The 17,002-nt window shown below is 34.9% G+C and overlaps 2 protein-coding genes across 2 annotated transcripts; one reads left to right on the plus strand and one right to left on the minus strand.

Moving 5' to 3' along the window:
- Positions 1–2,296: 2,296 nt before the first annotated feature.
- LOC112776682 (uncharacterized) lies at positions 2,297–6,350 on the plus strand. The gene is made up of 3 exons (XM_025820912.1): positions 2,297–3,103; positions 3,515–3,550; positions 6,102–6,350. Exons 1-3 carry the CDS (start codon positions 2,297–2,299, stop codon positions 6,348–6,350), a joined length of 1,092 nt encoding a protein of 363 aa, XP_025676697.1.
- A 6,128-nt stretch (positions 6,351–12,478) lies between these two features.
- On the minus strand, positions 12,479–14,630 carry LOC112790409 (leucine-rich repeat receptor-like serine/threonine/tyrosine-protein kinase SOBIR1). The gene has a single exon (XM_025832795.3). It carries the CDS (start codon positions 14,574–14,576, stop codon positions 12,663–12,665), a length of 1,914 nt encoding a protein of 637 aa, XP_025688580.1. The 5' UTR covers positions 14,577–14,630; the 3' UTR covers positions 12,479–12,662.
- Between the last annotated feature and the right edge of the window lie 2,372 nt (positions 14,631–17,002).

Here is a 17,002-nt window from a genome sequence, read left to right on the forward strand (position 1 = left end):
GGACAATGAGTTTCTCTTATTTGCTTTTCTACTTAAAGATTGAAAATAATATTCATTGGTTTTAACAATAATTAAAACACAGATAAAAATAGTATGTTTTGTTGAAAATTTCTCTGTTTATTATTATTATTATTATTATTATTATTATTATTATTATTATTATTATTATTATTATTATTATTATTATTATGGTTAAAGATCTCTGGTCTCTTAGTCCCTATTCATTTTGGCCATTCATTTTTTTTGTGAGAATTTTGATTTTAGTACTTTGTACATAGTTTTGTTTTGACTAGGATGAGTAATTCTTTTGGTACCTGGTGTTTGATCGATTCTTCCAGTGAACCTTGTAAAATAGCTCTATATTATTCTTGTTGTGTTGTTATTATTTTAGTTTTACCTTGAATTTTGTGGATTGAAATGTTCTGATTATTGTTGTGTGGGTTTGTATGATTGTTGTATTCAATGTTCTTATTTTAATTTTGCCATTTCATTTGATTTCTTTTTTTATTCCTTGGATTATTTTTTACTCTAAATTAAAGTGAAAGTGCAGAACTTTAGTTTTTTTCAAATTATGGATGAATTTTATGGTGAGCCTGGTTTTGTAACTGCTCCATTACAATGGAGATGAGATAGTTTCAATGATGAGCCTATGATGTGTAATGGGAATTCTTAACGCGTGTGATTACTTGGCCAAGTTCGGGGTTTAATGCATTTTGAACAGCAAAGTTGTAATTGTATCTAAATATTGTTGATTTTACTTGTTTTATTCTTTCATGTTTGATGATTAAGTATTGTACGAGATAAATTGAAATTAAACTAAATATTTGTCTTTAATAAAATATTCATATTTTATAATGGTAGCCAAAACACTTTTAATTGATTAAGTTGTTTAATATATTAGAACTAAGCCCCAACTGAATTGTCTATAATCTTTTTTTATTATTTTCAATTTATTGAATTTAGTGTTGTTTTTAACCATTGTGTCTCCTGAATCTTATTTATAGATGGATGAAGGTATAACGATTGTGTATCATCATGGAGGCAGTTTTGTCACCAAACCAAATGGCAGTTTGGTTTATGACAATGATCACACTGATGAGTTGACTGGGCTAGATGAGGACATATTAGATATATTTTCACTAAGAGACTACTACAAGATCCTAGGTTATGATAACATGGATGAGTGTTGGTGGCTTGTTCCTGGTAGACCTATGAAGAGTGGACTGCGAGCACTAAGTCATGACAAAGAGTTAATAGAGATGTGCTTCAATGCAAAGAACAATGGGGGAACAGTGCACATATACTATGAGCATGGAGTTTCCCAATCCCTGGTAGAGGAAGAAGCACTTGAATTGATGGAGCTAACACCCAATGGCACTGGTGCAGAAAACGTTGTCAAGGAGACCACACCTAGCCCAAAGAATGATACACCAACCATTCCATCCCATATCAAATCATCCATCAACAGCACAAGTGAAGGCCCTTCTAAAGAGGCATCCAAGTCCCTACCAGCATCTGCTTCCATCTCCCTGGTGAAGGAGAAACCCCAACCAAAACCCGCACCTAAACCCACAGCTAAGCCCAAGCCAGCACATATGGAGAAAACTAAGCCTACACCTAAGCCCAAACCTACACCTAAGGAGACACCTAAGCCCATACCCAAACCAACACCCAAATCAGCATCCAAACCCAATCCAACACCCAAATCAGCCCGCAAATCTAAAGCCACTTCACCCAAATCAATTCATACTGCAACTAGATCCTCTGCTAGACTAAAAGGAAGAGTAGTGGGACAAAAACAAGATATTGGCAGCAAGAAAACCTATATAAGCCTCGATGACAACAATGACAGTGACAGTGATTCACATGACTCGTACGAATCTGCAGAAGATAGCCTATACAAGCCTGGACCACAAGACAGTTCTACTGAATCAGATATTGAAGGTGGTCTTTCGGCAGCTAGGTTGAGGGAATTTAAGTTGAAGCATGCTCCAGGTGCTGCCTGGAAGAAGGGCAAGGAGAAAATAGTAGAAGAAGATGACGGTTTGGTTGTGGAGAATTCCGATGAAGAAGTAGATTGGGCACAAGTGCTGGGCAACAGAGAAAACAATCAAGAATTTTATGATGCATATGATCCAATTCACGATGATTCTGTTGGAAATGATTCTTGGAAGTCTGAAGAATTGAAAACCCCCCAAACTCAGATGAGGAGTGGAGTGATGACGATGATGCTGATGATGTGCACCCAATCTTTTCCGAGGGTGGCCGATTTAGTGAACTAAAGCTACAAGTTGGAATGAAGTTCAGTAACAAGAATGAGTTTATGGATGCTGTGAGAGAATTCACCATTCAAGAGGGTAGGGAGATTAAATTTAGAAAGAATGAGAGCTACAGAATCAAAGCTATTTGCAAGTGGACAACTGGAGAAGATGAGGATATGGTTAGATGTCCATGGGTTGCTTACGCATTTAGGGATTCTGAGGAGACATGCTGGCAATTAAAAACATTTAAAAATGAACACATATGTCCTAGGATGAGCAAAAACAGGGCAGCCAATAGGAGATGGCTTGCTGGCAAGTTGGTAAAGAAATTGAGGAGGTATCCGAGCTTAAAGCACAGTGAAGCTAAAGCATATTTCAGGAGAAGGTGTGACCTCGATCTAAACAAATCATCACTAACCAGAGCTTTAATGGATGCAAGAAATATTGTTTACGGTGATGCAGCTGCCCAGTACGGTTTGGTTAGAGATTATGCAGAAACTCTACTGAAGAGTAATCCTGGTTCAACAGTAAAGATTGGTACATATCTTCAAGGGGATGATCCTATATTTGAAAAAATGTATGTATGCTTGGATGGATGTAAGAAGGGTTTTAAGGCTAGCTGCCGCCCACTGATCGGACTCGACGAAGCCTTCCTGAAGACTCGGTTCGGTGGACAACTCTCAGCAGTGGCTCAGGACGCCAACAACCATATATATCCAATTGCGTGGGCAATCGTTGATGTTGAGAATAAAGAGAATTGGAGGTGGTTTTTGGACCTGCTGCTTGATGACTTGGGTGACTACATGGCTAACAAATGGGCTTTTATGTCAGACATGCAAAAGGTAAATGAGTTAATGTATTTGTATAATCAATTCATATATGTTGTCACGACTGTGATTAAAAAGATTTATTTATATAATCAATTCAAATTGCTGTGAGGACTGTGATAAAAAAAAGATTTATTTGTCAAATCAATTCACCCTTGCTGTGAGGACTATGATTAGTAAATATATTTGTATAATCAATTCCTACTTGCTGCGAAGACTGTGATTAGTAAATGTATTTCTACAATCAATTCATACTTGCTGTGAGGACTGTGATTAGTAAATGTATTTTTATAATCAGTTCGTACTTGCTGTGAGGACTGTGATTAGTAAATGTATTCGTTGCGAGGGTCTGTTTGATGTCACTTAATATATTTGGGGGGTCTGTTTGAGGCACGATAATGGAAATTTCATGTGTTACTTTTTCAGGGTTTGGCTTCAGCAGTAAAGGAGCTCATGCCCAATGTACACCATCGATTCTGTGTCTGGCATCTCTGGAAGAATTTTAATAAACAGTGAAAAGAGCAGGAGTACAGAGGACTATTATGGGACTGTGCTAGGGAAACAACACGCCATGGTTTTGATCAGAAGATGGATAAGTTAAAGAGACTCAACGAGGGAGCTTGGGCATATTTGGATAAGTGGCCTAGAGAAGCATGGATTAGGGCATATTTCCGATACGATCAAAAAAGAAAAAGAAACTATGAAAAATTTGTCATCTTTTTTAAAGAAAATAAAAAAGAAAAAGAAAATTAAGTCCAGAATTAAAGAAGACAATATAATCTTGATGCTCTATCTTATTCTTGAGTAAAATTATGGACAAGCCACACAAAGGTCAAACAATAATGTTGGATACATAACTTTCAAATTTAAATTTAATGAGCACGAGAAAGTAATAACAATGTAGAGAAATTTTATGGGAAAACAAACTTAAATGAATTTATTATTGTCATAAAAACAATTAGGGTGTGGTACTGTGGTTTTGATCACTGCTTAATTTCCATGAACCAATTAAAAATTTAAAAGACAAATATATATATTATTATTATTTACTATCTACTAATTAACTCTATTTTTCTCACCAGCTTAAGTGCATATATTCTTCATAACTTGGAAATTAAATAAAACCATGACAACATAGATTTATAAATTTATTCAATGGCAAATCTGAATTGAAGGGTCAATATTGAAAGATCAACATATATAGATAAAAAATGGGACTTAATTTATTCATATGTTTTCCCCAGTATCATTATCTATAAATCTATATCTTCTTTATACCTTGTTGATACTCTATAATTTCTTCAAGCTTGGTGGTGGAGCCTTCAATAATTTCTTCTTATATTCTCTAATGGTAGCACAAGTTTCACCTCCTATGAGTTTTTGCGGATCAGAACCAACAAAATTATCTTTGACATAACCATTAACCTTTTTTTGATCATCATTATAGATATTACAAAGTGCCTCCAAATAATGTTTGGGCAATTTTCCGGTTGATCGTATCGAAAACCATACAATCCGAAACTGATCTCGGCAAACAATATGACCAAAATCCACCATTCTTTGGTATCTTTTAGCCACCGGAGGCGGAGAAATTATTTTCATCCTTATGCAATGCTCAATGAAACTAGTCTCTCTCGTCTCAGCGGAGATACATGTCGTCGTCATCATGGACATGACTAGAACGAAAGTTACAATTGTCCATGATGACGAAAACATTGACCAATATGTTCTTGTTTGAGAACTAGGAGAAGAAAATGACATTTTTGTTGGTACATCAAACAAGTGTGCTTGTGATAGTTTGTGGGATTTAATTTTTCTAAAGAAAATTGAAACAAGATCTCATAATTTTTATTTTATTTTTTTTGCCCCCTATTAATTTGTTTTTGGAAGTGAAACAAGATCTCATTTTAGTGAGTGTCTTAGAATTGGTAACTTCTCCTAATTTATGGCAAGTTCGTAAGTTTCTTCTTACGTGTGATGCAATGCATGTTTATAGAGTTTCTTTGTTTTTGGTAATCAAGTGGTAACTCGTTTTGAGAGGAGCAAATAAAAGGAGAAAGAGAAAAATGGTTTTCATATGCAAACAATAAATAATAATGAATGTTACTTCCGACCCAAAATTAATTTGTTGAAGTTATAAACACTAACGCCCTATCCATTTAATCATAATGTATTTTAGGGAACATAAATTTATTAATCTTTTCCCGGATGAATGATTAAAATAGAGTAGTAGTGTTTATACCTTTAATTTGAACCCAAAATTTTGGGAATAAGTACTATTTTTGTTTTAAAATGACATGAGATATCATATCAATTACATTCTTTTTAATAAGATGGTAGGATATAAACCCATTGAGGTTTTTATTTTATTTATTTAATAGTAGTAGATAAAATATGAGTTGCCTGGTAAAAGATGATAGATTAATTGCTCACCAAAGAATATTGTTAAATAAGTAGGTGTACAAGGGTTCTAACTTGTAAAACTTATTGGCCTTTAGTTTTTTTTGGAGTGAAAGAATGGCGCCCCCTAAAGAGGTTGAATGCAGTGATTACTGATTTTGCCGATACCTGTGAGTTACATGCATTTCTACAACACAAACCCTAAACATAAAATATAGTCCAATACACATAATACATTCATAATCATATTATGTATTATATATATATATATATATATATATATATTTGATTTGATACAAAATCATTTATGTTACGGTCTGGTCCAACTACTGCATTGTCCGACCCGGTCTGGTATATAGAATAACTCGATCTGACCGGTCGATTTAGCGGACGTCCCATGTTCGGACCACGACCTGGACACTTACTTTCCATCAACCAACTGTATGACAACTGAGAAAGAAAACCTCCAGGAAAGGGACCTGCCCTGCGGGACCCACTCTACTGACAGAGTATATATAAGAAGAGCCCTACCCCTCCTCCACGGTACGTCATTCACCCATTACTCTCTTTACTATCTGCAAAAACTGACTTGGGCGTCGGAGTATCATTGCAGGTGGCACCCCCCTTCACACCGCAACAGCTCGGGAGGTCGCGAAGTCTACGCCGCCATCCTCTGGACCCAGATCTAGGCCGGTTCTTACCATCTCATACCGAAGAGTTCCTTCGACCTGTCCGGAACCCGAAGTACCGAACATTGGCACTGTTTGTGGGGACTGACCTAAATGGACTTTCTGTTGGGTCCTATGGAGGTAGACGGCAGAGGCGAGCAGCGCGGGGAGGAAATGGTCCCCCGAAGCGGTAAGGTAGCCTCGATGGCTTCAGCTCACGAACGCACGAGATCCCTCCCGCGACGAGCGGAGCTCCCCTCGCGCTCCAAGGAGAGGCGACCCTTTGGAGGAACAAGGAGTGACAGCGCCAGAATAATGCAAGAGCTGCATCACAGGGTGCAAAATCTGGAGCGAGAGCTGGCAAGCAGGGAGCGCTACCAACCAGCTCCGGGGCAAGATCATACCCGATCTCCTCAAGGAGAGGAAGAAGCCCCCGAAGAAGTCACTTTAGACACACCACGAACCCCCGTTCAGAATAAAAAAGCCAAGGAGAAAGCAGAAAGTTGCCAAGAAGACGGCGAGATCCTGTAATTTACAGTCGACTTCCGACGAGAAATACCATGGAGGAAAACCGAGAACACAGCAGAGAAAGACCAAGGAAAAGGTGACAACCCGTAATCATGGGGCAACCCCTTTCCACCATTCGATCCTCGAGGTCCGGCTACCGAAGCACTTCGATAAGCCAACAGACATGAGGTATGATGGGACCCAGGACCCGTAAAAACATCTAATGGCCTTCGAGGCCAGGATGAATTTGGAAGGGGTGGGCGATGAGGTGAGGTGTCGCGCCTTTCCCGTAACCTTTGCGGGGCCGACAATCCGTTGGTTCAACGGTCTCCCCCAAGGCTCCGTGACGACCTTTGCGGACATCACCCATGCCTTCCTAGCTCAATTTACCACACGTATTGCTAAAGCGAAGCACCCGATCAACTTGCTTCGGGTGACATAAAGAAGCGGCGAACCGACCAAGAAGTACCTGGACAGATTCAATGATGAATGCTTGGAAATTGATGGCTTGACCGACTTGGTAGCCAGTTTATGCTTGACGAACGGGTTGCTGAACGAGGATTTTAGGAAACACCTTACCACCAAGCCCGTGTGGACAATGCAAGAAATCCAAAATGTGGCAAAGGAGTATATCAATGACGAGAAAGTTAGCCAGGTTGTGGCAGCCAACAAGCGGCAACCCGGCAATAACCACGCTCGTCGGCCTGGTAACGGAGAAAGGCCTAAGGAGTACCCCAAGGACGAAGGGCCAGCTAAAGCCTTCAAGCAGTTCCCCCGGGTAGGAAAGTTTACTAATTACACCCCCTGACCGCCCCGATCGTCGAAGTATATCAGCAGATAGCCGACAAAAGACATTCTGTCGAAGCCCCGACAACTCAAGGATAGAACTGGAGGGAACAAAAACCTCTACTGCGACTACCACAAGGGCTTCGGACTCAAGACCCAAGATTGCTTCGATTTGAAAGATGCTCTAGAGCAGGCAATCTGGGAAGACAAGCTGGCTGAGTTCTCTCACCTAATAAGAGAACTGAGGAGGTAGGATCGCGACTGATCTGGCGACAACAAGAGCTGCGCCGTGAGACCGAGACAAGAACCCAAGGAGAACAATGAAGGCGGTCTCATCATTGTGAATATTGTAGTTGGGAGAGACGTTGTCCCCAGGTCGAAGTTGGCATGTAGGAAAGATGCCAAAGTCTTAGTTGTATCATCATCCAGTCACGCGCTATCCTCCAGGAGGGTCCCATCAATATCATTTGGACCAGAGGCAAAACTGATTCTTATTGTTTATGTTTTTAGATAAGGTATCAGTTCTGAGCCACTTTGATGTCTCTAAAATACATATTAATCCTGACATAAAAGAAGTACATGATTTTTGAAAAAGGTTTGTCTAATAATTGTTTTGTGCACCTCAGTTGCATGGGAAAAAAATTGAACTATTCTCTTGATCTTTAAGTATTTTTTAAACAAAATAAAGAGATTATGGATACAAAAGATTTTTGTTTAGACACTAAATTTAATAATAATACTTATACATACATTATTTTAGAGGAAACTACTAAAATGATATTAAAAAATTTGTATCACTGATAAAACGAATTTTAAAGACGCTAACAATAAATAAGTTTTCGAAAAATTTAAAAACACTACAAAAGAACTAAATATTAAATATATATTCTAAAAAATAATTTTAGAGATCAAATTTTGATACAAATTTTTGTAATAATTATTAGAAAAATAAGATTTTTTCATCTTTAAAATTTGATAAATTTTTGTCAAGTAAAAATTTTTAAAAAATTATTGTTAATGACCACATTTTTTTGAAAAATAAAAAGAAAAATCTAGAAATCAAATTTTGTTCCAAATTTTTTTTTGTGCACCTTCTAAATATTCATTCAAATATTGTCACAAAAAATTAGAGCTAATGAATAACCCATAATCAAAATATAAAAGTTTTTTTTGTTACTTATAAAAATATAATATGAGTAAATGGTCAAATTAGTCCTCAAAAATTCACTCATTCTCCAAATTAGTCCCCAATTAATTTTTTTAATCAAATTCGTCCTTAAAAAAATTTTAAGTTAGTAATTTTAATCTTTCTATCACTTCCATTGCTAATAGTATCAAAGTTAATTGATGTGACACATTAAGTAACACCACAATAGACACCTAGTAGTCCTAATTGGTGGCTAACATGATAAATTTATGAAATTAGATCAAGTAACTATTTTTTTGTCGTATTTTCAAATCATTCAAAAACTATTTTTTGATATTATTTTTCAAGAATCTTTCTATTAGCGACTGAATCTTTCAAATACTGAATTGGTCAATTGGTAGTTAACCCTATTTTTGAAGGATTCATACTTACAAATATTTGTAGGTCGGATCCAACGAATTTCTAACTCATTGGAGTTCACCATTCAATAAACAAATAGTTAACCGTGAACCGTATTTGACTGAATCGGTTGGTTTGATCGGATTAATCAGAAACCAGTTATCTGGCCGATTCGATTGACCCCAAAACTATTTTGCAAAAAATGGTAAAAAATCGTTCGAGCTGGTAGTTAACCGACAAACCGGCCAAACCAGCCAGGTTTTTTAAAGTTCCGATTTTTCAATATCCACTAAAATGGCGTCATTTTGATGCCGAAAAAAATCTTTATTAATTACCACCCACATAGCTGACCCACCAGACCCATTTTCGAAGAGCCACTCACCACACCTCCTCAACCCTAATTTCCTCTTCCAGTCTTCCTCCAACGAATTCCATCGTCCCTACCACAATCGACGTCGGATCGAAGCTGCTGTCAGCAGACAGAAGAAATTTGCCATCGCGGATCAAAGAGTTGTCAACGACATCGTCATCTAGTCGTCCTGATCATCGGAATCACGGTTTGAAGATTTTGTCAGCGTCATCGTCGGACATCTATTCTGTTGCCGTGAACTCTAGGCCTTCTCTACTCTCTTGCGGTGAGTTCATATTTTCCAATTAATTTTTTTATCTTATTAAATAACTATATGAATTGCTGGTTGCTGCAGTGAGGAATTTAGTTCACTGATTTGAATTCAGTTAATTTTTTTATTTTATTAATGGTATGAATTGATGGCTTGATGCAGAGTTTTTTTGCTTTTTAATTTTTTTATTTTGTTAATTATACGAATTAATCATTCTGTAATTTTAGATTCTGAATTTTGAATGCTATATAAAATTGATACAATTTTGGATTCTGGATTTTGAATGCTATATTAAATTTTGTTGAATATAATTCTGAATTTTAAATGCTATATGGATTGATATAATTTTGGATTCTGAATTTTTGTCATTCTAAATTTTGTTATAATTATTGTAATGGCTGAGTTTTTATTTTGCTATATGTAATTTGTAATTTGTATATTGTATATAACTTAGATGGAACAACCGCAAAGTGATCAACAACTACAAAATAATGCCATCCAAGAATCTCAAACAGCTTTCTCTCGAGAAAAATCTTACCCAACTTGAGAATATTTTACTGTGAAGTATAACAAAAATCACAAAGAGCATATACATATATCTTTTGTTTGAATACTTATAATGGAGGGGGTATATATAGAATGAAATATTACCTTGCAAAAATTTCTGGACAAATTAAAGTATGTAACAAAGTTACTGAAAAGGTTGAACTTCAATTCAAAAGGCTTCTGATGGAAAATAAAAAATAAGATGAAAAAAAATTTGAAGAGGAGTCTTATAATGTTAAATACAAGCACAAGAGTCTGAATCATCTAATCATGTACAACTTGCTGTTTCTACAACAATGGAAGACAAAAAAAAGCTATTATTGCTACACAAAAAGTTATTTCAAAGAAAGAACTACTCCAGAGTCTCAACCGACTTTAAAAAGTGTTTTGGCCAGTAAAAAATTAAAATTGTGCACAAGGCTAAGTCAGGACTTGCTAAATGGATCGTTGATGCACGTATTTCTTTTAATGCAATTCAATCACCTTACTTTCAACCTGCATTCGATGGTATTACTGCAATTGGACTTGATTTCACATAGCTTACCTTGCTTTCTGTGCTTTAAAAGTGACTGTGTTTATATACAATCATATGATCTTCTTGTCATGGCTTAGAAAAAGAAAAATTTGGAAAAAAATTGTTCGACCAGAAGTCACACGTTTTGCCACTATTTTTATTATTTTGAAAAGTATATATGATCACAGGGAAGATTTGCAAGCATTGATGATGAACAAATATTTCACTTCTCATAAATTAGCCAAAAGTGCTAATAGGAAGATTGTTAGTTCAATTGTCTTGGATAGTAAGTTTTGGCAAGATTGTGTTATCACTGCGAAAATTGTTGGTCCTCTTATTAAGTTGTTGAAGATTGTTGATACTAATGAAAAACTCTCTTTGGGATACATGTATAAAGGTATGCAAAGAGCCAAAAATGCTATCAAGACAATGTTTAGAAATCGAAAAAATACTTATATGTCATAGTATCTTGAAAATGCAGTGGGATAAGCATTTGAAGCGCGATCTCTATGCGGCGGCGTACTTTTTAAATTCAGTCTTTTTCTATAGTGAGAGTTTGGTTGAAAAGACAAATATCTTGAAATCTTTACTTGATTTGCTTGATGTTAGAACACGTTGCAATGACTCAGTTATCGCAATGCAAGAGAAACAATTGTACCCAAATTATAAAAAAAATTTTGGGAAAAAAAGTGTCAAGAGAGTGGCAACAAAACTTGAACTGGTAAGTTATTTTATTTTCTCAATTTAGTTTGAAAGTTTAATATGTTAAGTGATAAATATTAAACAGTATTTGATATATATATATATATATATATATATATATATATATATATATATATATATATATATATATATAGGTAAATGGTGGAAGCTACATGGTGGGAGAATTTCTAATTTGTAAAAAATGACAATTTGCCTTTTTCATCAAACATCTTTTTTATCTGGATGTGAAAGGAACTGGAGTCGTTTTGAACAAATCCATTCAAAAAGGAGGAACTTGTTAGAGTAACAAAGGCTAAGTGACATTATTTATGTGACTTATAGCGTACGGCTTCAATCTAAGTTGCATCAAAAGAAGAATTATGATCCAATTGATATTTAAAGCATTAACACGGTAGAGTTTTAGGTAATGGCAAATGAAGATGATTCTGAATTTATTAATGGAGATGTTTATGACATTGAAAGTTTAATATACACTGATAATGCTAATGCTATGCCTTTGTATTCTGATGGTGAGTGACATAATAAACTCTGTTTCATTCCAAAAAGATATATGTTGTTAATTTTGATTTCTTATTAAAATTTTTTTTATTTTATTAGATGGAGGAGATATATAAGTTAAAGTGGATATATATGTCTGATGTTGTAATTGAATTTTTAAATATTTTTTGTAGTACTTCTAAAGACTATGATTTTAAATTACTTGTACATGGAGATATTGAAACACTTAATGATGATTATGATTTCTGATGAGTAGTGTCTTTGTTTAATTGAAAATTTATTTGTTTAATATTATTTTTTAAGGTAGAATATTTTGTGTTTGTCATTTATATGCATTTTGATTTTTTTTAACTATAAATTTTGATATTTAAAATTGTTTATGAACTTTTAATAATAAATTATAAATAATTTATTACATAAAAATTAAAATTATCAAATTTTAAATTTTATTTTTTATTTAATTAAACCAAATTAATCACAATTCAACTCTAATTAAATCATTAAACCAATTATTTAACAGATTCAATGACAGGTCCAATTCTTGCCACCTTGCTTATTCATACTATATATCACATTAAACAATTAGGCTCACAATCACAATGCTAGTTTATTAACATTATGTTATAAAGAAAACACTATCATTATATTTGTTCATTACACTTGCTAGAAAAATACAATTTTACCCAAACATATTATAATACATTAGAAATAGAGAGAATCTAGTCCTTTGTTTCTTTTTCACTTTATTTAAGAGAGATTCATGTCATCAATGCTTGATTTGAGTTAACATACACCTAACATCCTTGCTATTAGGTCTCTCCTTAGGATCATCCATAGTGCAAAAGCATGCAATCTTAAGAACAAGAAGCATTTGCTCCTCAAAACCATTCCCACGAAGCTTCTCATCAATGGCTTCCTTTGGATTCTCCGAGATGATAACCTTCCTCATCCATTTCACTATACTCATCTCATCCGTGTGTTGGAAGAAGTCATCAGAGGGAAGTTTTCCGGTCACTAAAACTCCAAGCACCACCCCAAAGCTGAAAATGTCACACTTATCAGTGAATTTAAGAATCTGGTGATACTCTGGTGCAATGTAACCAACTGTACCCGCAACTTTGGAAGTAGTAATGTGAGTTTGAGCATCAGGCATTGCTTTTGCAAGACCGAAATCGGAGATCCTAGCTTCCATATCATCATCAAGAAGAATGTTTCCTGGTTTGAGATCTCTATGAATGATTCTTGGACTATGACTCATGTGAAGGTACTCAAGTCCAGAAGCTACTCCAATGGCGATCTTGTGCCTTGATAACCAGTCCAGTTCCTGATTTCCCTCTTGAATTCTGTGTAACAAATCTTGCAAGCTTCCATTCTTCATGTATTCATAAATCAAGAGGTGAGAATCAGGGCGGGAAACATGAGCAAGAAGGGGTAACAGATTCCGGTGTCTGATATGGCCGACTGTGTTGATTTCCGACCGGATTTGTCTCATCTTTTTATGCAAATCTCTGCTCTCTTCTTCCGCCATTTCACTCGCATCCTTCGGTGGTTGTATGATTTTTTTTATGGCAATCATTTTTCCGTCGCTTCCTGGTAACTCCGCCTTGTAAACCTCGCCGGAGCCACCTTTTCCGATGAGTTCCAAGTTCGCCAAACCATCTTCTTTCTCCAAGAATGCCAAATCCTCGGCTTTCTTGATCAGAGGGCTGAAGATATCAGGGCCAGCGCCTTTGCCTCCTCTTTTCAGTAATGCCTTTGTCAGTTTGTAAAGCAATGAGAATATGAAACCGGATATTATTCCTGCAAATGCTCCGGCCAGAAAACCGAGGATCCATCCCAGAATCTTTCTCCTGTGATTGTTGTGGTGGTGGTGGTGAGGTGCCGGTCCGGGAGCCGGAGAAGAAGCGCTGGGAAAGTAGCTCCTCCTCCTCCTTTTGTTTGATCTCGGAGATGGCGCGAGAGCGGTTATGCCGTCGTTGCTCTCTCCGTCGTCCTCGGCGAAGATGAAGCGTCGTGGAACAATCGGCGTCGAGCCTTCGAGGAAACTGTTGCCGGAGAAGTTGAAGTGTCTGAGGTTCCGAAACGAGCGAACAGAAACCGGGACACGACCAACAAAGAGGTTGTCGGCGACGTTTAGCTTTTCCAGGTTCGGAAAATACTTGAGGAAGTTGAGGTTGCCGGAGAGTTTGTTGGAGGAGACGTCGAGGACTCGGAGCCTTGCAAGGGAAGAAAGGCGAGGCGGGACTTCGCCGGAGAAGCCGTTGCCACGGAGGTCGAGGATTTCGAGCTTCTTGAGGTTGACTATGGAGTTTGGGATGCGGTCAACGAGGTGGTTATCAGATAGAGAGAGTTCTTTAAGTTCAGTGAGGTGTCCAATGGCGGAAGAGAGGGTTCCATTGAGATTCTTGGAGGTGAAAAGAAGGCGCGTGATGCGGAGGACGTAGGTGGCTGTGGCGGTGTCGTTGGTGGAGAGCCTTCTCTCGCAGAACACACCTTCGATGGTGCATGGGTGGAAGCGTTGACCGTTGACTAAAAGTGCATTGAGACCAAGGTCTCTTTGGAGGGTTCTAAAGGCGGTGAGGTCTGAAGGGTGGAGATCAAGCTTGGCTTTGATTATTGAAGAGGAGAAGAAGAATAACAAGAGAAAGAGAAAGAAGAAGATAGGATTTTGGGAAGCCATTGAAGTGGAAGAAGAAGAAGAGAATGGTGTTTTTTAATTTTTTTAATGTGTTTGTTTAATGGTTGTTTATAAACATTATAAGGTGCTAAAAGCGTGTGGAATTTTTTGCTGATGGGTCCCTCTTTGGACTGAATTTTCCACCAGCTCTCCGGGGAGTTTACCAATTCAAAGGTTTTTTATTTTATTTTATTTTATTTTGGAGTAATTAGCAAGTTGATCATCAACAAATTTTCGATCACATTTATTGGTTTTTTTAATAATTTTTGTTTTTTTTAGTTTTTTAAAAATTAATTTTGTTAGACAGATTAATTTTTTTATAATTTTAAAAGAGAATTAATTTGTGTGATTTTTTTTGGAATCTAATTATTCAATAACAAAATTTATTTGAGATCAATTTGTCCAATATGCAGAGAAAGGGACCAATGCATATAGTAGTGGGGCAAGTGCCGGAGTCTCCCAGTTAAATTTAAAAATTTATTTAATAATATATAGTAGTATTATTCAATTAATTAACATGTTACCTAAGTATGTTTTATTAATTTAAAAAAAATTATTAACAAAAAAATTAATTAGTCTCACAAAATAAAAAATAAAAAATTATTTTTAAATAAAAGACTCATAATTTTTAAAAAAATTATCAAAAACCGAAATAAGTATTCATCCTTTCTTTTAATGAGAGGCCGAAATATTGATTGAACTTTTTTGTTTTTTTAGTTTACTATCGTTCTCTTGGTTCTTATGGTATTGACAACAATGGAATGACTTTGAATTATGACTTTTTGTTTTTGTTTAAAAGAAAATATTCTTTTGATTATTGTCTAAAAATGTTTAAATGTAAGTAAAATTAAACTAGTTTACGAATAATAAGTGTGAAGTTAATTTGTATGTGTTATAATAGTAGGGATTAATTTCATTTTTTTTCTTTCTAACTCACAATTATTTATTTATTTATATTACAAAAAACAAATTTATAAAATTCGTAGGTTTCTAGGAAAAGAAATATTATCTAACCTTTCAAAATTATTATATTACATTAATCAAAGTATACATATGTTTTTATTTATGGTGTGGCTACACGGTGGTGAGTTTTCACGTTTCAGTAGTATTCATTTGGTGTGTAGTAGCCTCCATTTTTGGGACTTTCACATTAACATTATTAATTAAAGTGTAGAGTGTAAACCAAACAATAACCACAATATGTTGGGATGTTGTTGGTAGTTTCATCTCAAGGGACATTCTAAAATGAACCTTTTACTTGTGTTATAGTACCAAACACTATTAGCTATTTTTGGAACTCCCTATAATATAATAATCAAAGCATCACAAACCTAAAGTTTTGTAAGAGTGCATATTCAAATAGATTTTTAAGAAATTTTGTGTAGGATATTTTTGTTTTTAAAAACAAATTATTATATTGAGAGATTTTTGACGGAAGAATTTATATCTTAATTTTATAAAATTTAAAAATTTTAACGTATAGCTCTTGTTTGTGTCTCTTGGTATATCTGTGTCTTTTGGTGGTTCATTTTTTTAGATATTAGAGAATTGGTGTAATCTTTTAATATTGGAAATTTTGGTGTTTTGCAAAATTATGGAGATTGTGGAATTTGCAGAGTGCAGATTATCCGATCAAATTTTTTTTTTTCATTTATAAAGATAATATACAAATTGCGTATTGTATTATTTTAATATTAAATTATAATACATGAACTGCGTATCGTACATACACAAATTGTGTATTGTCAGTGCAATACATATTCTGTGTATTGTACTTGTACAGAATAATATCTCAGAACATTATAAAGTCTAATTTTTTATAATATTAACGCAAAACTCTATTCACTCTTTAATACTAAAATAAAAAATTTTTTTTCAGTTGATTCATGTTTTTTATATTTTAGTTTCTCTGATGGGGTTGAGGATATTTGTTTTTATCGAAAAAAGGAATTTTAAGAGGTGCTTTGTCTTCTGTTTTGTTTTGGTTGTTTTTATATTTGAGTTTGTTATCTTTTAGCTTGTTATTAGTTTTTTCGTAAATCATTGTAATTTATCGTTTGTTAGTTGTTGTGCAAGTACTGAGTGCTTTTCTTCTCTTCGAAATCGAGAGTCTGTAACTACCGATCGAAAAAAAAGTGTTATCATAAAAAAAAATCTCTAATTTCTATGCATACTATTTTATGAAAAAAAATATTTTAAAAAAATACATAATAATAAGACTTGATTAGATATTAATTAATATGAATGGAGTTATGACGGCTGTTAAAAATTACCATAAAAAACTCATGACACTTTAAATTTTAAGAGTTTTTAGAATAACTAAACTTTTTTTAATGATTTAAACCGCCACAAATTAAAAAAAAAACTCACAAATAAAAAAAAAGTACATTCATCAATAAAGTTAAAGTGAAACTTAATTTGGCTGCATT

This window comes from Arachis hypogaea, chromosome 3 (genome assembly GCF_003086295.3).
Source record: "Arachis hypogaea cultivar Tifrunner chromosome 3, arahy.Tifrunner.gnm2.J5K5, whole genome shotgun sequence".
Classification (NCBI taxonomy): Eukaryota; Viridiplantae; Streptophyta; class Magnoliopsida; order Fabales; family Fabaceae; genus Arachis; species Arachis hypogaea.